Source organism: Peromyscus maniculatus, chromosome 9 (assembly GCF_049852395.1).
Source record: "Peromyscus maniculatus bairdii isolate BWxNUB_F1_BW_parent chromosome 9, HU_Pman_BW_mat_3.1, whole genome shotgun sequence".
Lineage (NCBI taxonomy): Eukaryota > Metazoa > Chordata > Mammalia > Rodentia > Cricetidae > Peromyscus > Peromyscus maniculatus.
This window is the reverse complement of record NC_134860.1, coordinates 5207864-5230787: the sequence shown is the minus strand read 5'-3', so window position 1 is coordinate 5230787 and position 22924 is coordinate 5207864. Positions and strand designations below refer to the sequence as shown.

At 53.1% G+C, this 22924-nt stretch overlaps 1 protein-coding gene across 1 annotated transcript in view; it reads left to right on the top strand.

The window, feature by feature from the left end:
• Positions 1-22658, top strand: part of Dnah1 (dynein axonemal heavy chain 1) — a 71079-nt gene extending 48421 nt beyond the window's left edge. The window contains exons 48-79 of the mRNA XM_042284560.2: positions 4034-4212; positions 5246-5476; positions 6523-6719; positions 7204-7339; positions 8175-8383; positions 8553-8724; positions 9259-9450; positions 10001-10111; positions 10801-10986; positions 11276-11467; positions 12353-12520; positions 12602-12793; positions 12987-13118; positions 13566-13691; positions 14462-14581; positions 14695-14844; positions 14946-15106; positions 15651-15876; positions 16014-16209; positions 16521-16672; positions 17281-17477; positions 17707-17851; positions 18080-18238; positions 18317-18448; positions 19044-19214; positions 19509-19688; positions 19762-19938; positions 20423-20593; positions 20732-20862; positions 21197-21548; positions 21783-22017; positions 22496-22658. Coding sequence (XP_042140494.1) covers positions 4034-4212; positions 5246-5476; positions 6523-6719; positions 7204-7339; positions 8175-8383; positions 8553-8724; positions 9259-9450; positions 10001-10111; positions 10801-10986; positions 11276-11467; positions 12353-12520; positions 12602-12793; positions 12987-13118; positions 13566-13691; positions 14462-14581; positions 14695-14844; positions 14946-15106; positions 15651-15876; positions 16014-16209; positions 16521-16672; positions 17281-17477; positions 17707-17851; positions 18080-18238; positions 18317-18448; positions 19044-19214; positions 19509-19688; positions 19762-19938; positions 20423-20593; positions 20732-20862; positions 21197-21548; positions 21783-22017; positions 22496-22617 — 5600 coding nt within the window. The 3' untranslated portion in view covers positions 22618-22658. The remainder of the gene's footprint in view (positions 1-4033; positions 4213-5245; positions 5477-6522; positions 6720-7203; positions 7340-8174; positions 8384-8552; positions 8725-9258; positions 9451-10000; positions 10112-10800; positions 10987-11275; positions 11468-12352; positions 12521-12601; positions 12794-12986; positions 13119-13565; positions 13692-14461; positions 14582-14694; positions 14845-14945; positions 15107-15650; positions 15877-16013; positions 16210-16520; positions 16673-17280; positions 17478-17706; positions 17852-18079; positions 18239-18316; positions 18449-19043; positions 19215-19508; positions 19689-19761; positions 19939-20422; positions 20594-20731; positions 20863-21196; positions 21549-21782; positions 22018-22495) is intronic.
• Positions 22659-22924: the final 266 nt, after the last annotated feature.

Genomic DNA, 22924 nt, shown 5'->3' with positions numbered 1-22924 from the left:
TTTGCATGCTGCATTCGCATTCTCAAATGCCAAAGCTTCAATTATTGCCTTACTAGCTTCTGATCCTGAGACCATTCTGTTTACTGCTGAAGCCAGTCTTTCTAAAAAATCTGTGAAAGATTCTTTTGGGCCTTGCATCACCTTTGTGAATGACTCAGGTTTTTTTCCTGGTTCCTCAACTCTGTCCCATGCATTCAAGGCTGCCATTCGACATAAAATTAGGGTTTGGACATCATATAAACATTGTGTTTGTATTGAAGCATATTGGCCTTCTCCAATAAGCTGATCCTGACAAACTTGTATTCCTTTATCCCTCCATTGTGTTTCTACGTTTCTAGCTTCCTCCTTAAACCACGTTAGAAATTGAAGTCTCTGGCTGGGTTCCAGAACAGCTTGTGCAAGGTCCCGCCAGTCCTGTGGTATAATCCTATTATATGTTAACCAAGAGTTTAACATTTGCTTTACATATGGGGAATGCATGCCATAAGATACTATTGCCTCCTTAAACCTTTTAAAATCCATCAGTTCAATTGGAGCCCAGATATTTTGTGTAGCCATTTGATCAGGCATCTGCTGTACGGTTACAGGATAAATTAAGGGTGACTGTGTGAAAACAGGCTTTCTTTCTGTAACCTTATGATCCAAACTTGAACCAACTTCACTGTTAAAATTAACAGGTTTTTCTAAAGCTGTTATCCTGGCACTTAAATCGACTATCTTTTTAAATAGTAAAATGAGAATAAGCATGGTGATAAACTGCATAATTCGATCAACATTAATCTTCTCATATAGTTGTTCCATTGTCAGACTGCCTAAAATTTCAAAAACCCAATTTTCTTCCAATGTACACAGAAAACCCATTTTTTTTTAAATGTGGAAAAATTTTGTCGTTTAAATAGTTTCCTTTATGACTTACCAAATCTGCGTAGAACAGTAGAAATCCGAGCGAATTTCAAAAGAGCCACCTAGTGTCCTAGGTGTGAATCCAGAGAGAGAGAGAGAGAGAGAGAGAGAGAGAGAGAGAGAGAGAGACAGAAACAGAGAGACAGAGAGAAAGCAAAAGCGAAAGTGAAAGTGAAAGTGAAAGCGAAGGGGTAGCCGGCTAAAGCTTAAAGCCAGCCACTTGTTCCCTCTTGAGCCAAGTCAAGGCTTGGCTTTACAGGCAGGGGCCCTGTTTAGCAGGGCAGGCCTGAGCTGTTTGTAGCACTGGCTTTAAGCAAGCAGCTCACAGTCCGGCCTGAGGCCAAGCAGACCTTGGGCAGGGGCTAGGGAGCCGGCTGCTCGGGCTAGGGAGCCGGCCCCAAGCAGTTTTTAATGGATTCTTGTCACGTTGGGCGCCAGATGTAGATGTAACCAATCGTCTTATTAAAATAAGAAATACAGAGCCAATGTAAAAGAAAGCCGAGAGGTCAGAGCTCAGAGATAAAATCTTACCACCTGCAGTGCTCCTAACTTCCCCGAGAGAGAGCTACTTCCTGTTTGTCTGTGTTTAAATAGTCTTTCTGTTCTGCCTTCTCATTGGTTGTAAACCCAACCACATGACTGCCTCATCACTGCCTGTAAGTACCACCCTCCAGGTCTTAAAGGCGTATGTCTCCAATACTGGCTGTATCCCTGAACACACAGAAATCTACCTAGCTCTTCTAACCACCATGCTCTTGCTATGGCTCTAATAGCTCTGACCCCAGGGCAACTTTATTTATTAACATAAAATTAAAATTACATTTCAGTACAAATAAAATATCACCATAGACAGGCCTCCCATGGTCTTGAACATAGCGTGGCACATCTAGTTGAGATAGGACCGAGCTCTTCCCCCCTCCCCCCCCCCCCCCGCCTCCCCCATAAAGGCTGGGCAAGGTAATCCCGCACGGGGAACAATTTCCCAAAAGCCAGCTAAGCACCGATGTATACTCTCCAAAGATGCTGCCCAAGCAATCTTCTTCCTCCAGCCCAACCTGCATCCTTCGCATATTCATTATGAATCCCATTCAGTAAGCATTCATCAGTCCATTAGCCTGTTGATGAAGTGAGTGTGCTCGTGATCCAATCATCTCCAAAGGATTGGCTCTACCAGCCGGAGACCCAAGCCTTCAAACCACAAGCTTTTGCAGGGAGGCACTTCAAACACAAACTAGGCACCCCATCTTGGACTGACTAGACTTTGACCTCCAACCCCTTTCCCCTCTTAAATACGCTGTCCTCAGACGGTCTCATCCTGGCTCAAAAGTAAAGTCATCATTATGTCATCAGCATCCAAGTTCACACCCTCAGCTCAGATTTCTCCCCTAAACATCTAATTCCACATTTCTCAGATGTCAACTGTGTATCTCAGACTGAGCCTGTCCAAATCCAAACTCCCAGATGCCCCGTCAGTCCCCTTCTCAGGCCCTCCACCTTTGGTGGTGACAGCTCCATCCTTCTGGATGCTCCTGACAAGAATTTCCCCATCATCCTCTTCCTCTCAAACCACATGACAACTGTCAGAAAATCTCTTGGCTGTCCCTGCAGAGTCTGTCCTGAATCAACTCACCACCCTGTCCTCATTGACCCAATCACCGGGCCAGCCCCTTCCCTGGTCTGCTCGCTCTGTGTTCACTTACCAATGCTCCGTCCTCCTTTTGCAGCTAGAGGGGCCTGTTTAAACACTAGATCAAGCCAGGCAGTGGTGGTGTGTGCTTTTGATCCCAGCACTCAGGTGGCAGAGGCAGGTGGATCTCTGTGAGTCTGAGGTCAGCCTGGTCTACAGAGTGAGTTCCAGGATGACTAGGGCTGTTACAGAGAAACCCTGTCTCAAAAAGAGAAAGAGAAAAAAACATTGATGTAAGATGGGTGTGCTGGTGCCTGTCCATAGTCCCAGCTGCTTAGGAGGCTAATGTAGAAGGATCACGCAGCCCACCAGTTTAAGACTAGCCTGAGCAAGTTCCTGTCTCAAAAATATACAAATCCAAAAATAAAAGGATATGATGTCCTTCTTCTCAACTGTCTTGGCCAAGCAATAGTCCAAGTCACAACCGTGCCAGGAAACACTGACCATGCTTCGCATCCCTCATCTGTCTCCCACTTGGCCTCTCCTCGTTGGTCCTTTACTTCCCGTCTCCTGGGTGGTGTTCTTGCTGGCCCCTCTGCCCAGGACACCTTTTCTCCAGCAGTGTACATGCTTGCAATCTCTCTTCTTGGTCTCAGCTTGACTGTCTCCCTTCTCAGCATGATACCCCACAGCATCTCTGTAATCACTTCAAAACCTAACTTTGAGGTTCCCCAAGCCTTGATTTTGCTGCAGGTCTCCGTGTAGCATTTTTCACCTGGTTGCTGTCTCTCTGTCAATCCATTTCCGAGACAAAGCTTGTTAAGGGTGAGAGGTGTCTGTCTGGATCAACCTCTGTGTTCAACACTGAGAATACGTTTTTTCTCCTGACCCTTTCCTTCTGCCACTTCCGAGTTCTTCCTGCACCCCAAGTTTGCACTCTCGGAGTTTAGTTCCAGGTGGAGTCAGGGGTATTTTTCGTAGAACAAGCACGTGGGTATGGTAGTGATGAAACACAAGACGGAACTTCTGCAACTCCACAGAGGGTGGTGAGGCCCCAGTGCTGGGCCTGAGACCCAGGTCACCCTCGACCCACCATCAAGCACTCCTGAAGCCTGTGTAGACTAAGTGACCCTTGCCCATACGTCGCTCAGCACTGCCATGTTCAGGTCTTTCATAGACTCATTAAGGCAAGGCAGGAAGGGCCAGTACTGAGCCCACTGGTACCCACAATTCTGTGACTACCTCTCAGTGCCCTAATGCACGGGCAGTTATCAGAAATGTGGGCGTAAATTTGGGGCTCACAGAACAAGAGATCTCCAGTCTAAGGTAGGGCTGTGCAAAGCAGGAAACATCTCAGAAAGGGCTGAAGCACAAGGAGCATCCAAGCCTAAGGCCAGGGAACGGGCGCTGGGGAATCATGGGAGCCCCGTTAGGACCTGTAGAACCTGCTGCACTGGGGCACTCCCGTCAGTGTGGCCCCGCCCACTCTCCTGTCCCCCACAGCTGGGGCCCCCAACATCGTGCACTTGACGGAGCCCCTCGTGGAAGCTACCATCAGGATATACGCGACCATCACCTCCCAGCTGCTGCCCACTCCAGCCAAGTCCCACTACACCTTCAATCTGAGGGACCTCTCCAAGGTCTTCCAGGGTATGCTCATGGCCGAGCCATCCAAAGTGGAGGTGAGGATCGCCAGGCCCCTCCCCCATGCCCAGGTCGCGCTTGCCATCCTCCCCAGACCTCTCCCAATTTTCGGCCTTTCTGCCTAAATAGTCCGCAGCCCTAGTCTAACTAGGCCCTGAGGAAACTGGGAAATAAAGGGTCAGGCCCGGCAGAGCCAGACCTTACTTAGCACAGCTAAGCCTATCTTGTTAGTCAGACTCATGTCCCAAATTGTGACCATGGTGAGGCCATACAAAGAACAAGCCAGGAGAAGGCAAGGAGGCAGGATAATTTCTAGTGGAGGTCTTACGTGTGAGAAGTCGTGGGTAGAGGTGAGCAAGGTGCCTTTGAGAGCTAAACATGTGCCGCTGTGAGGAGTGGGCAATGGGATGCACAGGAGCCTGGGAGCTCAGGGCTGTGGGTCCCCCATAGAGCTCAAACGGGGAGCCACGGGGAGCCACTGGCTAAAGAACCGAAGTGTGCTGGCCCCGGGAAGGTGGGGGATAAGACAGAAGTTGGTTCTGGCTTTGCCAATCCCATAGTCAACGTGTTAAGAGAAACGTCCAGAACTTCCTTCGTGTGCCCGGTTACCCCGAGGGAAGGGCATGGAAGCTGGAACAGCAGGCAGTGGGTCCAGACCCAGAGAAGGAGATTGGCGGGGCTTACTGAGCACTTAGATGTGGGGTGTTGGGAAGGGATCGGGAGAATGAGGCGTCTTTCCCAGGTTTGGAGTTTGGAGGTTTCCATAAAGGGAAGTGGTGTCTTTAGGATACCCATGACCAGCTACTAGTGCTGGGTGCCGAGTGGGCACTGGGAGCTAGGAATAAGGAGGCCCAAGCAGTATTCTGCAGTCGGCTTGGTCTCTAGTTCGCCACAGGCACATCTCCCAACAGCTTATGCGTGTGGCTCTGGCTTTGAGTCAAAGGAAGGAGACTAGTCCCAGGAAGCATGTTCCTACCCTCCATCTCCCCCCGCACCCCCCCCCCCGGGAGACTTCAAATGATGACCCAGGGCCCGGGACCAAGGCAGGCATTGACCCTGGGCACTCAACAGGACAAGGTGCAGCTGCTGCGACTGTGGTACCATGAGAACTGCCGTGTGTTCCGTGACCGACTGGTGAATGATGAAGACCGCACCTGGTTTGACCAGCTCCTCGAGACCCAGATGGAGGAACTGGGGGTGGCCTTCATCAAAGTCTGCCCCTTCCAGCCCATTCTTTATGGGGACTTCATGTCTCCAGGCTCAGATGTGAAGTCCTATGAGCTCATTACCAGTGAGAATAAGGTGAGTTGATGCTCTACTCTGTGCACCAAGTGCAGTGCCTAGAGAGTCCAAAAGTCTACACAGGATGAGTGAAAGACCCCAGGCCCTCTCCTATCACCAGTAATGAATCACTGTACTGGACTAGACAGTCAAATAAGCTTTTGGCTTCTCTGGGTCCCCATTCCCCCCTTCCTATGGGTTTATCTAGGCAGCCCATCTGTAAGAACAAGCCTAGAGTTCATCTGGAACAAATCTGCAAACTGTGACATACCATGTCCATTTGAGATGCTACCGTTCTCACTCACAGAGAGGCAGAGGGTTTGGGTGCCATAACTCAGTTAGGACCTTGGGAGACTTGGTTGAGGTTTTCACCAGGACCTCCAAGCTGTGAGGCTGTAGCGGAATACCTGCGGGTTTCCCCTATACGCATCCTCTCCTGCTGCCCAGGTGGCCCCCCAGGGTTGCTTCAGACTGGTGTGCTCATAGCCAGGCAGACCTGACTTCGGGAAGCCAGCATTCCTTCCAGAACTAGCCGTGGGAAGGGTCAGCTCTGTGTCAAAGAGAGCCTGGCACTCATCACTCCAATGTTCCAACCATCGACCCTATCTACAGCCAGAGCTGACAAAAAACAGTGGCGAGAGGTTCCTACAGGGGCTCCCCAAACACTTCCGAGGCAGAATTGACTAGAATCCAAAGAAAGCAGCACTAGGTGATGGGCCAAAGCATTTGTTGGGGACTTTATGAAGAGAGGGAGTTACAGATTCCTCATGAAGCGCATTGAGACAATGTATCCTAGAATGTCCGCAATGAGACCCAGAGCACAAAGACTTGGCATCCGCATAGGGTTCTCTCAGCACGTCAAGTGACAACCTGAGCCAGCTGGTCAGCACCTGAAGATATGCAAGGCACAAGATTGAGTTCTAGCCCTCAGGAGGAGATCTGCCACTGGCCGAGTTACAGAGTGCTCAATCACTCCCATTTCTGGGTCTGAACAGAGAGGAGTAGGGGGTTGGGAGACCCTTCCATGGAGGAGAACCTGCCATTCCCCACCGCCTCCTTGTTCCCAGATGATGCAGGTGATTGAGGAGTACATGGAGGACTACAACCAGATCAACACAGCCAAGCTGAAGCTGGTCCTCTTCGTGGATGCCATGAGTCATATCTGCCGCATCAGCCGGACTCTGCGCCAGGCCCTGGGCAATGCACTCCTGTTGGGTGTGGGTGGCAGTGGCCGTAGCTCCCTCACTCGGCTTGCCTCCCACATGTAAGGGATCACGATGGGCAGTGGGTGGCATGCGGCAGACTGGCTAGAACAGATAGATGCTTTTCCACCATGGCAGAATCAATGGTGCAGCCCCCAACATAAACCTACTCAGCACGCGAGCTTCTGGAAGAACTGCAAATGGGGCCTGGACCCCAAGAAGAGGCAGCAACAGTACCCTTTGCTGCTATGGGAGGGAGGTTGGAGGCAAGCATCCCAGAAGGATGCCTAGGGGAGGGGTATCCATGGGCCTGCTATCAGAATCAGAGCATGGAGGTTGGGGACGGAAGGGACAGGATTCTAGGCTATAGGTATATTAGGCAATGGTCAGGAAATAAGAGAATGGGTGCAGGACCTGAGCGAACCTGTAAGTCCATCCTGGATAGGAGCAGGTAACCAGGTGTCTAGCTGGGGTATGAGCACCCATCATCCATCAGTGCCTGGCCTCAGGCCTCGGGCCCACCTTGACCCAAACTCCTGCCTCCAGGGCTGAGTATGAGTGCTTCCAGATCGAGCTGTCCAAGAACTATGGCATGTCCGAGTGGCGTGAGGACGTCAAGAAGGTCCTGCTCAAGGCTGGCCTGCAGAACCTACCCATCACCTTCCTGTTCTCAGACACCCAGGTGCAACCGCCACGGCGGTGGGCGGGCAGGGCTCGGGGTGGGCCGAACCGAGTGTCCCCAAGTGGGGTCCTGTAAGTGGTCAGTCCTCTATGCCCAACTCCCTACACACCAGCACCAGGTGGGATTATGATTGGATTGGTCAAGAGAGGAAGCAAACCGAGTGTCTTGGGGCCCAGGGGAGGCAGAGGTCACTATCTATGCTCCAAGCATAAAGAAGCACCTTGGTACTACAGCACACCACTCACAGGCCAATGGCTTCCTACCTCAAGGACCACACGTTGGTTCCTGAGGTACAGGGGACCCACAGCTCCAGTTTTGGGGGGGCATAATGCCTCTTTCCAGGTCTCTGAGTAGAGAGCTCACAAGACAAACAGTGCAGCACTTCCACCTGGCTGGCAGTGCAGGCTGTGTCGGGGGACCCGAGGCTCCAAGATCACGCCCCAACTCTAGACAAGTCCCTCCCCTCCTAGACTGTCCAGCCCCTTCGTACAGTCAAGAAAGTGAGGTTTCCTTCTAACACAGGCTGGATGCCTCTGTCAGTTGCCATGGTTTCTTTCTGTAGTAAAATAAGGCCTAGAGGAAAGCTGGAAGGGGATCAGGAAGATGCCACAACCCCACCCAGGACCCAGGGGCCTGCCACAGCCCATAGGTTGTATTCAGAGTTTCCACAATGGGGAAGATCTGAGTACAAGTCCAGGACTTATGTGACCACTTGAGTGACGTCAGCCTAGGTCTATATATGGAGCTGTTACAAAGGTCCAGGAAGACTGTTCATGGAATGTGGTACGCAGGGGCTTCTGTAAAGGCTTAGCTCCTACCCCTTGTCCTTCTCCAGATCAAAAATGAGTCTTTCCTAGAGGATATTAACAACGTCCTGAACTCAGGTGACATCCCCAACCTCTACAGTGCCGATGAGCAAGATCAGATTGTCAACACCATGAGGCCCTACATCCAGGAACAGGGTCTGCAGCCAACCAAAGCCAACCTCATGGCTGCCTACACTGGACGTGTGCGCAACAACATCCACATGGTGCTGTGCATGAGGTACACACAGTTATCACCAGGCCACACAGGGGCCTCATGAAAGGTGGCCCCAGGCCTGGCCACCATGCCATTCAGACCAAACTTCTAGGCTGGTCTGTCAACGACGTACGTACATACATACGTACGTACGTCAGTGTCCATAGGCCTCACGTGGCTCCTTCTCCCTCAGTCCCATTGGAGAGATCTTCCGAGCTCGCCTGAGGCAGTTCCCCTCCCTGGTCAACTGCTGTACCATTGACTGGTTTAACGAGTGGCCGGCAGAGGCGCTGCAATCCGTGGCCACCATGTTCCTGAACGAGATCCCAGAACTGGAATCTTCCCAGGAAGTAATTCAAGGGCTGGTAGGTATCTTGGTGAGAAGCAGGCTCTTGGGGAGGAATGTCTCACTTTAGGTAGAGGCTTAAGGTCACTGAGGTAAAACTTTGGTGAGATGGCATTACCTGTCCATGCCTCATTTTTCCCGCCTGTGAAATGAGGCCACGAATCATATGGTGACCTAGTGTTCTACAAATGGCTAGCATGCCTCTTTCTTCCAAGAGCCCCCTGACCCCTCTTTAGAGACCACAGACAGGCTAAGCCAGAGTTGTCTGCTTCAGTCTCGGAGAGCTAAGATGAACCCAGCATTTCCCTGTCTCAGACCCAGCCTCCGAAGGGACACCTCGACTGTTCTCGACTAACATGGGTCTTGGGCTTTTCATCTGCAGAAAGGATTGCCTTGCCCGGGAGGTTGTGAGGATCTTAGGAAGCAGTGAACATGAGGTGTAGAAGTTCTGCTACAGCCCTTTCCTCAGGACCGAGACGCAGCGGCTTTGTGGGTCCCTGGCGTGGGTCCTTGCTGAAGCGCCCACAAGCACCCACGGTCTCTCCTTCCACAGATTCAGGTCTGCGTACATATCCACCAGTCTGTGGCCGCTAAATGTATCGAGTACCTGGCCGAGCTGGCCCGCCACAACTACGTGACTCCCAAGAGCTATTTGGAGCTGCTCAATATTTTCTCTATCCTCATTGCGCAGAAGAAGATGGAACTGAAGACCGCCAAAAACCGCATGAAGAGTGGCCTTGACAAGGTAAGCCTGAGAAAGGCCCTTCAAGATCATGGCTGGCTCCCAGTGGTTCCGGCTGCCGGGCCTTAGCAGCCTTTGATGCCAAGGGGACCCAGCATTTCAGACTAGAGCCCAAAGTGCCGCAAAGGGTGACTTCCTTCTCAGTGAAAGAATAGAAATTAACACTGAAGGGGAAGGGCAAAAATAGCTTCTCAGGGCTGGAGAGATGGCTCAGAGGTTAAGAGCGTTCGCTGCTCTTCCAGAGGACCCAGGTTCAATTCCCGGCACCCACATGGCAGCTCACAATTGTCTGTAACTCTAGTTCCTTGGCATCTGACACCCTCACACCAATGCACATAAAATAAAGTTAAATGAATTATTTAAAAAAAAATAGCTTCTCAGGGAGTGAGGTATCCTCCTCTAGTGACCACCAAGCAACCTGGGGGCCATGAATGACAGCGGCCGCGATCCAGCAGGGCCAACTCCTCAGACCCCTACAGACGTGGCCTCTCTCTGGGCCCCTTAAGACCTGTGGTTTGGTTTTGTTTGCTTTCCCCACCCTCCCCTAACTCAGCTCTTGCGTACCTCTGAGGATGTGGCCAAGATGCAGGAAGAGCTGGAGATTATGCGCCCCCTGCTGGAAGAGGCTGCCAAGGACACCTTGCTCACTATGGAGCAGATCAAGGTTGGGATGCCCACCTCCTCTCTGATCCCGTCTGAGGATCTAAACATCTCAAAACATCAAATGGCTAGCCCCTGGCCCTCACAAGTCCTTCAGCCTTGGTGTGCTTAGTTTTCCTCGGTCACAGTTGTCCATTTACTTGACAGGTACTTAGGCAGAACTGTTAACACTTTAAGCCAGGCATTCCCCAGGCAGCGGTCCTACAGAGAGCAAGGCAGATGAATCCAAACAGGCCTGGCAGTTCTGATGATCACAACTCAGACTGAGTGGCAGGACCACCACAGGCAGATTCTGCACAGAATCGGGATTTACAGTTAAGGGCCCAGTCCTCCCAGCACACGCCACCATTATTAGCATGACAGCTTTCTGCCAGCATCCAAGTGTCCTGCTCTACAGAGTCAGGGTATTACAGGATGCTCTCTGAAGAAACGGGGAGGTGCATCTCTGCATCATGTACGGATGGCCATGTGGGCCTAGAGGGCTGGAAGGCCCAAACCTAGAGACTCCTAAGCGCTATTCTGTAATATGGAAGGAACTCCTGACCTCCCCAGGTCTCTACAACCTGTTGCAACTAAGAGGGGAAGGTGGACATCTCAGCCCTCAGAGAGGGGAGGTGGACATCTCAGCCCTCAGAGAGGGGAGGATGATGTTCCTCTCCTTGCCACTGGCCACTAACTGCCTCCCATCCCCAGGTGGACACGGCCATAGCTGAGGAAACCCGGAAATCAGTGCAAGCAGAGGAGATTAAGGCCAATGAGAAGGCCAGCAAGGCCCAAGCTATTGCTGATGATGCTCAGAAGGATCTGGATGAGGCACTGCCGGCTCTGGATGCAGCCCTGGCCAGCCTTCGGAATCTCAACAAGAATGACGTGACAGAGGTGGGCAGCCAGACACCTGCCCACACTCACTGTCCTGTCCCTTTCTGGTGTCCGCTTAGGTCCTGATGGTGTCCCCAAGCCCACCCTCTGCACACCTTTCGGTGACTGTGTACCGATAAGTGAGGGTGGAGTGAGGGCCAGATGCTAGCTTCTTGTTCCACTTTCCTCGGGCCGCCCCCGCAAGTCCCACGGCTCTAAGGACCTATGGCAGTAATGGCTTGGTTGGTGGGACCCACCTTGCCCAAGGGTAGGACCCTTCCCCACCTACACCTCTTGGCGTGGCCCGTAGGTGCGCGCCATGCAGCGCCCACCCCCGGGAGTGAAGCTGGTCATAGAAGCCGTCTGCATCATGAAGGGCATCAAGCCCAAGAAGGTACCCGGAGAGAAGCCAGGCTCCAAAGTGGATGACTACTGGGAGCCAGGCAAAGGGCTGCTGCAGGACCCAGGCCGCTTCCTTGAAAGCCTCTTCAAGTTTGACAAGGTGCCTATGCAAAGCGTATGGGTGAGCCAGTGGGTAGGGCACAGCAGGGTGGAACTAGAGACGTACCTGACCCACCAGTGTCTGCAGGTGTTGTGTGTGACCTCTGGTCTACCTCTGCCTGTCCCACCCCACCAGCTGCAGCACACATGCCCCGGGCGGACATAGAGGCACCTGGGACCACGGGACATAGAGCCATGCCCCCACCCCCACCCCAAGAAGCTGTCAGGTGGGGTGACAGCCTCCCCCCACCCCCAACAGATGTCTAGTGAGGAAACTGGGACCAGGGCAGGTTCCTGTGCCTACAGGATGTCAGCCACAGTCACTCCAAGGCTCCATGGCCTGGTTCTAGTCAAGAGGTTCACCTCCTGTTCTGTATTATCTCCTTCCCTGAGCTTCAGCTCCCTCTGGCTGTCTCTAGGTCCTCTGTACATCTATCCAGTTGGGATTTTCAGTGTTCATGGGTATCTGCTCTCTTGGGCTGCGCTATGGTTAGGTCATCCTAGAGCCCACAACCCCTTCAGCGAACCCCTCTCCGGTCCAGAAGTTCACTGAATGCCAGTTGCCTGGCCTACATGGGCTACTCCCTGCCATCACAGTATCACAGCAACTGGATCCCCTCAGGGCTTCCTTAGCCTTCGTCCTGTTCCATTAGATGAGAAACGAGAGATCTGCAGGCCCAGAGACACCCTTCTCGGAGAGGCACCCAATCCAGGAGGGCTCACAGCCTGAGCTCTGACGCCCTTAGCTCTGACCTCTGAGAGCCTGCAGCAGCTCAGTTCCCAGGCCCATCACCAACAAAGGCGGAACAGAGCATGGGCGTGGGAGGCTCTCCGGCACCTGAGATGTGAGGAAGCAGTGTCCTGAGAGCCATGATTTCCACCCCAGGACAACATTGGGGAGGCAGTTATCAAAGCCATCCAGCCGTATATTGACAACGAGGAGTTCCAGCCAGCCGCCATTGCCAAGGTGTCCAAGGCCTGCACGTCGATCTGCCAGTGGGTGCGCGCCATGCACAAGTACCACTTTGTGGCCAAGGCCGTGGAGCCCAAACGGGTGAGGACCATTCAGAGCTAGTGGGGGGCCACTACCAGTACTCAGGCACTGGCTACGAGCAGGCCCTCTTTCCGCCTGCAGCAAGCCTTACGGGAAGCCCAGGATGACCTGGAAGTGACACAGAGGATCCTAGAAGAGGCAAAGCAGCACCTGCGTGAAGTGGAAGACGGCATCGCCACCATGCAGGCCAAGTACCGAGAGTGTGTTGCCAAGAAGGAAGAGCTGGAAATGAAGTGTGAGCAGTGTGAGCAGCGCCTGGGCCGAGCTGACAAGGTACATGCCCCTCTCCCACAGAGCCCACAGGCAGGCCCACCAGGAAGAAAAGGACTAGGTGATGTAGGACAATTATGGGTTGGCTCTCCCCATCCCCTTCTTAGCAACGGATGGACAGGGCCACAGTGGGCGGAGCCAGCCCCAGGCCTCAGCCCAGCCTCCCAGAGTCCACCCCACAAGACTGCTTTTACAGCTCATCAATGGACTATCAGATGAAAAGGTTCGCTGGCAGGAGACTGTGGAGAACCTGGAGAACATGCTTGACAACATCTCTGGTGATGTGCTGGTGGCTGCTGGCTTTGTGGCCTACCTGGGCCCCTTCACGGTAAAGAGCCCCCCACTCTACCCCTGATCAGATTCATGCCACAAAGGGACCCTCCTTTGAGGCCTTACCTCTGTACCATGGAAGTACCTCTCCTTCCCTCCCTCACGTAGCATGCAGATGCTGAGCAGGTCCATAGCTGTGCACACAAGTCAGAAGAGCCCCCCTTGAGAGCATGAAAAGGCTCGCACATGTGCCAGACACTGCTCTAATGCTTCATTGTGTGTCCCATTAATCCTCAGAACCATCTTTTGGGAAGACATTGCAGGCATGACAGCTTTCCTAGACAAGGGTCCATGGCATGTGGATCCAAGCAGGTCTGGAGTGTCTGTAATGTCTAGCTCTACATCTGAGCTCTGACTTCTGCACACCTTTACCGAGCAGTGTTGTGGTTTGAGGTGAGGACACTGTGGGTCTGGTATGGTGGCCGTAACTTTGATGTCTCTCCAGGGCCAGTACCGCACCACACTCTATGACCAGTGGGTCAAGCAGCTCACGATTCACCATGTCCCGCACACCTCCAAGCCCACGCTGATTGCAACGCTGGGAAACCCGGTGAAGATCCGTTCCTGGCAGGTAACTATCAGGAGATGGCAGGGTGTGCTTCCGGCGGGGCCTAGAGCCTCCTGCCTCCTTCCCACTCCCCTTTCCCAAGCCCAACTCGTGGACGCCTCCTCCCAGCCCTCCTAGGTACAGCAAGAAGAGGGTGGTGAGAGAAAAAGAGGAAAGAACCAGGCCAGGTGTGATACAGGTGCTAGCAGCTGTAGGGAGAGTTGTTTGTTTGTTTTGTTTGTTTGTTTTCTTTCTTTTCTTTTCTTTTTTTTTTCTTTTTTTTTTTTGGTGGGGGGTGTTTGGGGGTGAGGTTGGTTCTGGCCATCCTGGAACTTCCTCTGTGACCAGCCCGGCCTCCATCTCACAGAGATCCGCCTGCCTCTGGGTCCCGAGTGCTGGAATTAAAGGTGTGCGCCACCACTGCCTGGCTATGGTAGAGGTTTCTAAAAAAAAAAAAAAAAAAAAGTCATGTCTGAGCTAGGCCCAAAAGGCAAAGAGAGAGGCCAAGCATGGGCAAGTGCAAGAAGGGCCAATGGGACAGGGTACCATGGAGGTGATGTCACTAAGCAAGTATGTAGAGGGCCCGTGGACAGAAAGGCCCAGCAAAGGAGGAGCCAAAGAGAGTCCTGGAGACAGGACCTTACCCACACTGCCACCTCCATCCCCCATGTTCCCCATCCAAAGCACACAACAAAGAGAAGTCCACATCCAGAGCGGAGGTGAGAGTAGCTAGTGTCCCTGCCAGCTGTGCTCAGATGAGAACCCTGACTCAGCATGGCGCCTGCTGCCCACAGATCGCCGGCCTCCCCAATGACACTCTGTCAGTGGAGAATGGGGTCATCAATCAGTTCTCCCAGCGCTGGACCCACTTCATTGACCCTCAGAGTCAGGCTAACAAGTGGATCAAGAACATGGTGAGCAGACCCCCTAAGGCTGCCTCCTCGGGCAGGCCCAGCCACTGCCAGGGAAGCGACGGAGCCTCGGGCCGGCTCTAAGCCCCCATCACCCCCACCTCCGTCCCCTGCAGGAGAAAGACAATGGGCTGGATGTGTTCAAGCTGAATGACCGCGACTTCCTGCGCAGCATGGAGAACGCCATCCGCTTCGGCAAGCCGTGCCTTCTAGAGAACGTGGGTGAGGAGCTGGACCCCGCTCTAGAGCCTGTGCTGCTAAAGCAGGTAGGCCTGTCGAGGGAGGGAGGGGGAGCCAAGGACGAGGGGTCTGCCCAGGGAGCCGTGCTCACGCCACCCGCGGTGCCCGCCCACCCTGCCCACCACAGACTTACAAGCAGCAGGGGAATACGGTGCTGAAGCTGGGGGACACAGTGATCCCCTACCATGAGGACTTCAGGATGTACATCACCACCAAGCTGCCCAACCCTCACTACACGCCAGAGATTTCCACCAAGCTCACGCTCATCAACTTTACCTTGTCACCCAGGTAAGCCTCCACCCAAGAGAACGCAAGCGTCGGCTGTCCCTTGGCCAGCTCTTGGCCATCCCTGAGCTGCAGGGCTCAAGAGGTCCGTCTTTCCTGCTTAGCAGCCCCATCAGCTTCCTCCCAGGTACTCTGGCATCCCAAGGTTTTCCAGACCCTCCACTGGTCCCTCTTCATTTCCACCTAACAGTATTCCTCATTCCCCTTACACACACACACACACACACACACACACACACACACACACACACACACTGGCCTGCTACATACCAAAGCCTCCATTTGAGTAGCTGCAAGCAGTGGGAGGGGAAACAGACACTCGGAAGCCTTCTCTTACTTGATCATTCATAGCCCCCTTTGCCAAAGAAGAACTCAGGATCTAGCTGGCTGACCCCTGCTATCCAAGGACTCACTGATAGCCCTGCACCAGTCCCACAGACTGAGGCTGACAGTGGTGGTGGTGCTGGGCTCTTGATAGCCGAGTGTGGGCTAACGCTGATCCCTGGAGTTCCCCAGGTGTTATAAGCGTGGTCTTCCACCCCGGCAGTGGCCTAGAGGACCAGCTACTGGGCCAGGTAGTGGCCGAGGAACGACCTGATCTAGAAGAAGCCAAGAACCAGCTGATTGTCAGTAATGCCAAGATGCGCCAAGAGCTAAAGGACATTGAAGACCAGATACTGTACCGTCTCAGTTCCTCCGAGGGTAACCCTGTAGATGACATGGAACTCATCAAGGTGCTAGAGGCTTCCAAGATGAAGGCTGCCGAGATCCAGGTTGGGAACTGCCTTCCCACCCACCTGACCCCACACACACACTTGCCCCCCCCCCCAGCCCTGCTTCAATCTACCTTCACCTGCTGCTCACTGCAGCCCCCCTGAACCTAACACCTTGCCTTTGCCCCTCTCTCCAGGCTAAGGTCAGGATTGCAGAGCAGACAGAGAAGGACATTGACCTCACACGCATGGAGTACATCCCTGTGGCTGTCCGCACCCAGATCCTCTTCTTCTGTGTGTCAGACCTGGCTAATGTGGACCCCATGTACCAGTACTCCCTCGAGTGGTTCCTCAACATCTTCCTCTCAGGCATTGCCAACTCAGAGAGGGCAGGTAGCTCTGGCACACTGGCACAACAGGCCCACTCGGAAATGGATGAAACGCTTATGGGCACATTTCTATGGTGGAGCACACCTAGGAGCCCTCGTCTCTGTCCATTCTTACATCATACACTCATGATGCCGAAGAAGACATCACCTCCCACCCCTACCCTACTTAGAGCCGCTTTCCTGGAAACACTAGCTGTCCAGGGAGATGCACAGACTACCCTGGTAGCTGCTGGGAGTCTTTTGGGGCTGGGCTAGACCCGGAGATTATCTCTTCCATTTCCCCATGCTCTGCCACCACTTTCTCCTACCCTGTAGACAACCTGAAGAAGCGCATCAGCAACATCAACCGCTACCTAACCTACAGCCTCTACAGCAATGTCTGCCGCAGCCTCTTCGAGAAGCACAAACTGATGTTCGCCTTCCTGCTCTGCGTCCGTATTATGATGAATGAGGGCAAGATCAACCAGGTGCAGAAGCAGGCAGACGGCTCAGGGGCTGTCTGTCTGGGGGTCACCCCATTGTGGGCCTGAGAGCACAGCATAGGTATTATGGGAAAGCCAGGAATAGGGGCATAGCACAATTAAAGGGGACAGAGGTCTTTGGAAGCACAAGTCCTTGCTTGAACACACCAGGGATCTCTGGGTTATATGGCCTAAATGATGCTATGAACACAGGTCTTCTAAGGGCCTTAAATGTGTTGCTGAGCAGAGAATGTCCCCAGAGACAAACTGCCCTGAGCCTCCCATACTAGTTTAGTCAGGAGCTTCCATGGACCTCATGTCCAAGAAAGGGCAGAAGAGTAGACACTTGGCCGGGCGGTGGTGGCGCACGCCTTTAATCCCAGCACTCGGGAGGCAGAGCCAGGCGGATCTTTGTGAGTTCGAGGCCAGCCTGATCTACAGAGCCAGATCCAGGAAAGGCGCAAAGCTACACAGAGAAACCCTGTCTCATAAAACAAACAAACAACAAAAAAGAGTAGACACTTAGAGTAGCCCAGTTTCTCGGGTGAGGTACCTAGAGACACAAAGGAGCTGTCCACAGGGTGTAGGCACCAACTTGACCTGTACTCTGCTAGGCTGAGTGGCGCTACCTCCTGTCTGGAGGCTCCATCCAAACCATGACTGAAAACCCTGCACCAGACTGGCTATCGGACCGAGCCTGGCGAGACATCTTAGCACTTTCAAACCTGCCGGCCTTTACCCTGTTCCCATCTGGCTTCGTGAAGCACCTCTCAGAATTCCAGGTCATCTTTGACAGCACAGAGCCTCACCGGTGAGCTGAATCCCAGACTCTGCTACTAGGAACACAAGAGAAGACCCCAGGAACAGGCTTGCCCAGAGGCCTTCTCTGAAAGATTACCTAGCACTGCCCTGCATCTATGGCCAAGCCTCCCTGTGCTTCTAGCCCTGTTCTCTTGGGAAACCCCACCCCTTCTGGCAAAGTCCCTGGGCCAGTGGTTTCCCATGGACTGGCTCTCAGGGAGATGTGGGCTTTGTTGCAGGGAACTCTTGCCTGGCATGTGGAACACATACCTGGATGAGTTCCAGAAACTGCTTGTTCTCCGTTGCCTGCGTGGGGACAAGGTTACTAATGCCATGCAGGACTTTGTGGCCAACCACCTGGAACCCCGTTTCATTGAGCCCCAGGCAAGTGCTGGTCTCCAGGCAGAGCTGGTGTCCTGGGTCTCCAGGACATGGCTGCCTTGAGGACTACCTTTCAGCCCTGTCCAGGCTAGAACTCTTGAACGGGGACAGTCTAGGACCTAGAAGGCCCTTCTGGAACTGCTCCAGGAACCTCAGGAGCCCTTGCCCTTGCCCTGAACCCTGTCTCTCATCAGCCCCATCTGGTCTCAGCATCTGCCCCCGTCCTTCCAGACAGCCAACCTGTCTGTGGTGTTCAAAGAGTCCAACTCCACAACACCGCTCATATTCGTACTGTCGCCCGGCACGGACCCTGCCGCTGACCTCTACAAGTTTGCAGAAGAAATGAAGTTCTCCAAGAAGCTCTCTGCCATCTCCCTGGGCCAGGGCCAGGTAAGGGTGAGGCAGGGAAGGGAGGAGGAGGCTGGGGAGGGTGAGCAGCTGTCCCCACTCAATGTTCCCGTCCTCCAGGGCCCTCGGGCAGAAGCCATGATGCGCAGCTCCATAGAGAGGGGCAAGTGGGTCTTCTTTCAGAACTGCCACTTGGCACCGAGCTGGATGCCAGCCCTGGAGCGTCTCATCGAGCACATCAATCCTGACAAGGTGTGCCATGCTGCCTGCCATTGGGTCCTTCTCAGTGGAAGGAGTAATTAAACCACCCACCAAGGACTGAGGGTGCTTAAAAGAAATAGTCCCACAAAGCTTGCAGTCCAAACCCAGATACACAGCCTATGTACCACAATGCAACTACATTATTCTGGTCTGTTGTTGTTTGTTTGTTTGTTTGTTTGTTTTTCAAGACAGGGTTCCTCTGTGTAACAGCCTTGGCTGTCTGTCCTGAAACTCACTCTGTAGCCCAGGCTGGCCTCAAACTCAGAGATCCCCCTGCCTCTGCCTCCCAAGTGCCGGGATTAAAGGCGTGGGCCACCACCACCTGGCTATTCTGGATTATTAACTAGATTATTGGCCCTCCAAACTGCTGAGTCTCAGGAGGTTGGTGACCTCCCTAAGGCTACCCAGCACAGACTGGTGACCCTAGGATTTGCCAAGCTCTGTTCTTAGCCAGTTGTCCTTGTCCACATAGCCGTAGATCCTAACCAGCTCAGGGAAGGAGTAAGTCAGAGGGTGAGTGTGCGTTTCTGGATAAGAAGGAGCCTAAGCCCATGTCTTTGTGCTCATGAGGCGCTGTGGCCACCAGGTACATCGGGACTTCCGCCTGTGGCTCACCAGCCTCCCCAGCAACAAGTTCCCAGTGTCCATCCTGCAGAATGGCTCCAAAATGACTATTGAACCACCACGTGGCGTCAAAGCCAACCTGCTGAAGTCCTACAACAGCCTCAGTGATGACTTCCTCCACTCCTGTCAAAAGGTGAGGCTCCAGCTGGAGAGAAGATGGCTCAGTGGTTAAGACCACTGGTTTCTCTTCCAGAGAACTTAGTTCAATTCCCAGCATCCACATCAGGCAGTTTACAGTGACCTGGGACTCCAGCTTCATGAGGATCTCATACCTCTGGCCTCTGAGCAACAGCACTCGTGCACATAGCCACATACTCATACACATAGTTAAAAATAATTTTTAATGTTTTAAGTGAGGTACATTCTAAGTTCCCACCTACCTATCCCATCCCTTCCTCTTATGATCCTATCCCTTTCTGTCCTGCAGGTAGTGGAGTTCAAGTCCCTGCTGCTCTCTCTGTGCTTGTTCCACGGGAATGCACTTGAACGCCGTAAGTTTGGGCCCCTGGGCTTCAACATCCCCTATGAGTTCACAGATGGAGACCTGCGCATCTGCATCAGCCAGCTCAAGATGTTCCTAGATGAATATGATGACATCCCCTACAAGGTAGGCAGGAGGCAGGCTGGGGGCCACTGACTTGGGCACCTATAATAGGGACCTTTACTCACCTACCACATAGGTTCTCAAGTACACAGCTGGAGAGATCAACTATGGTGGTCGTGTCACTGATGACTGGGACCGCCGCTGTGTCATGAACATCCTAGAAGATTTCTACAACCCTGCTGTGCTCTCTTCTGAGCACAGCTACAGCGACTCTGGCATCTATCACCAGATCCCACCCACCTATGACCTCAATGTGAGTCCACAGAGGGCGCCAGAGGGGGTCCTGGAGTCCCATGGAACCTTGATGCAGATGACAGTAGAAAGTAGGTACAGCCCTGCCCTCCAGAACACCTTTCTAATGAAAATCCCATCCTACAGCAAGGAACAGTCAGTCACATCCCGTGGAGGCCAGCTTCTGTGGGGGGAGGTGAACCCTGCCTCACCCATTCCAAGTATCACTCAGTGTTCTGGTACTACATGTGCGGGTAGGGACACTCTCTGAATGGAGGAAGAGTCCTGAACTGAGGCTAGGTTGGACGAGTGCCAGTACCTGTGGCAAGAGGGAGCATGTTAGGTTTGAGCAGCTGGAGAGAGACGAGGAGAGGGGTGGCAGCAAATGGCTGAGAGGAAAGCAACAGCCACCATCTGCAGCGTCACAGAGACCGGGAAGGGCGGCCTTGACTCGGAAGGCTGGAGAGCAAGCCAAGGCCTTCAATTTCTGCCTTCTTGCTTCCTAGGGCTATCTCTCCTACATCAAGAGCCTCCCGCTCAATGATATGCCTGAGATCTTCGGTCTGCATGACAATGCCAACATCACCTTTGCCCAGAATGAGACTTTCGCCTTATTCAGTGCCATTCTCCAGCTGCAGCCCAAGTCATCCTCTGTGGGCGGCCAGAGCCGGGAGGAGGTGGGTAGAGGGAGAGGGGCAAGGCCTGGGCAAGGCCAGGCTGCCCCATCCTGCCTGCACCTGTGAACAGAACTCTTGAAGTAAAATCCTGCCATGGCTAGGGGTAGCCAGCCTCCTCCCATCTTTTTGTCCCTACAGTTAGTAGAAGATGTGGCTCAGGACATTCTGCTCCAGATCCCTGAGCCTGTTGACTTGCAAGAAGTGATAAACAAATACCCTGTGCTGTATGAGGAGTCAATGAACACAGTGCTGGTACAAGAGGTCATTAGGTAATTTCTTGCCACACTTTTGCCAACCCAGCCAGGGGCCACTGTGCGATAGAGAAATGACAACAGGTGCTATGCACAGCTGTCCTGCTCAGTACTAAACATCTGTCTTCTAATTCAGCTGCTTATTCCCATTTTATAAAGGAATAAACAGAGGCCCCAAGAAGGTTGACTGTCTAAAATCACATAGTTACTAAGGGCCAGAGCTGGGATTGTGCCCAGAATGCCTCACCCAGTTCTGCAGTTAGCTTGTCTGTCATGTCTATGGTCCCAGAGGAAGGGCATAGGTACTGCCACAGATCCCTAGCCCACTAATACCTTGCCACTGCCCCCACAGGTACAACAAGCTCCTAGTGGTGATCACACAGACACTGAGTGACATGCTCAAGGCACTCAAGGGGCTAGTGGTAATGTCCTTAGAGCTGGAGCTGATGTCCACCAGCCTGTACAACAACACCGTGCCCGAACTCTGGAACTCCAAGGCCTACCCATCCCTCAAGCCCCTGGCTTCATGGATCATGGACCTGCTGCAGCGCCTGGACTTTGTGGAGTGCTGGATCAAAGATGGCATTCCACCTGTCTTCTGGATCAGCGGCTTCTTCTTCCCTCAGGCTTTCCTAACGGGCACTCTGCAGAACTTCGCTCGAAAGTTCATCATCTCCATCGACACTATCACTTTTGACTTCAAGGTCTGAACACAGGTCGGGGGAGGGGTGCATTGTGGCCATAATTCCCTAAAAGTTGGAGCAATCCTGAATAGGTGAAAAGACCCAGAGCTTTTCAGAGGGGCAGGGCAGACTACAGGCCACAGATTGAAATGGCAGATAGGTGATGGGCAGGCAGCAGCTTTCAGGAGGGAACTGGTGCCTCCTGATGCAAATCTTAACTTGCTTCCAATGTGGGTGCCCATGTGCCCGACACAGGTGATGTCCAGGACACCATCAGAAATTGAGGAAAGGCCCGAAATAGGGTGCTATATCCATGGACTGTTCCTGGAAGGTGCTCGCTGGGACCCGTTGGATTTCCAGCTGGCCGAGTCACGGCCCAAAGAGCTGTATACAGAGATGGCTGTTATCTGGCTCTTGCCGGTAGCCAATCGAAAGACTGAAAACCAGGACTTCTACCTGTGCCCCATCTACAAGACTCTGACCCGTGCTGGTAAGGCAAATCACACCAAGGCAGGCAATCCACACTACAGGTGGAAGTCAGTTTACATGGATACAGGTTAGCTGCTCAGGAGAGCTGACAGAGGTTTGGGCCAGTCCAGAGGCCACTGCAAGTCCATGTTTATTTAGGGCCTTAATTCTCTGCCTGCTTGCCTGCCTCCTTAGTAATCTACTGTGTATCCTAGGAGCCTACAGGCTGCATCTTCCACCAGGGGCTCAGAGGAAGAATTGAGGCCCAAACCAGGCACAAGTCAGTGCTGGGCTCCACAGGGAAGGAGACGGGGAGTAGCACTTCATCCTCAGGGCCATCACTCTAGGCAGGCCGGAGCCTTGATCACATCAAGTCACCATGGAGCCTCTTGGGCCTTGGTCCCTTCTATTCCCAACTCAAGTCTGCCCCTAATCCAGCCCTTCTCCAGTGGTGACAGGGTAGGTATAACCTAACCGTCCCTCTTTCTTGCCTGCTTCAGGAACATTATCAACCACAGGCCACTCAACCAACTACGTCATTGCTGTGGAGATCCCCACCGACCAGCCTCAGCGACACTGGATAAAGCGTGGTGTGGCCCTCATCTGTGCCCTGGATTACTAGACCCTGTTAGAAGGGCCAAGGTCATTAAAAGTTTTCAGTAAGTCCTGCTGTGCCTTGGCTGTGTACACGGCCCCACCTACAGGACCACTGTGGGGGAAGGGGTAGATATAACAGTCTCAGTAGAGAACAGTCAGTAAGGGAAAGGGGGTCAGAGGCAGCTCTGGCCTGCTGTACCTACCCAAGTGCAGTAAGAGATGAGACACTCAACCTTCTCAGGTCCCAGTGCCCCTCAAAGAAGAATTCACCGGGCAGATCTGTAGGCAGCCTTGCCTTGATCCAGGCTCCAGAACCTTTTCAGGTTCAAAGC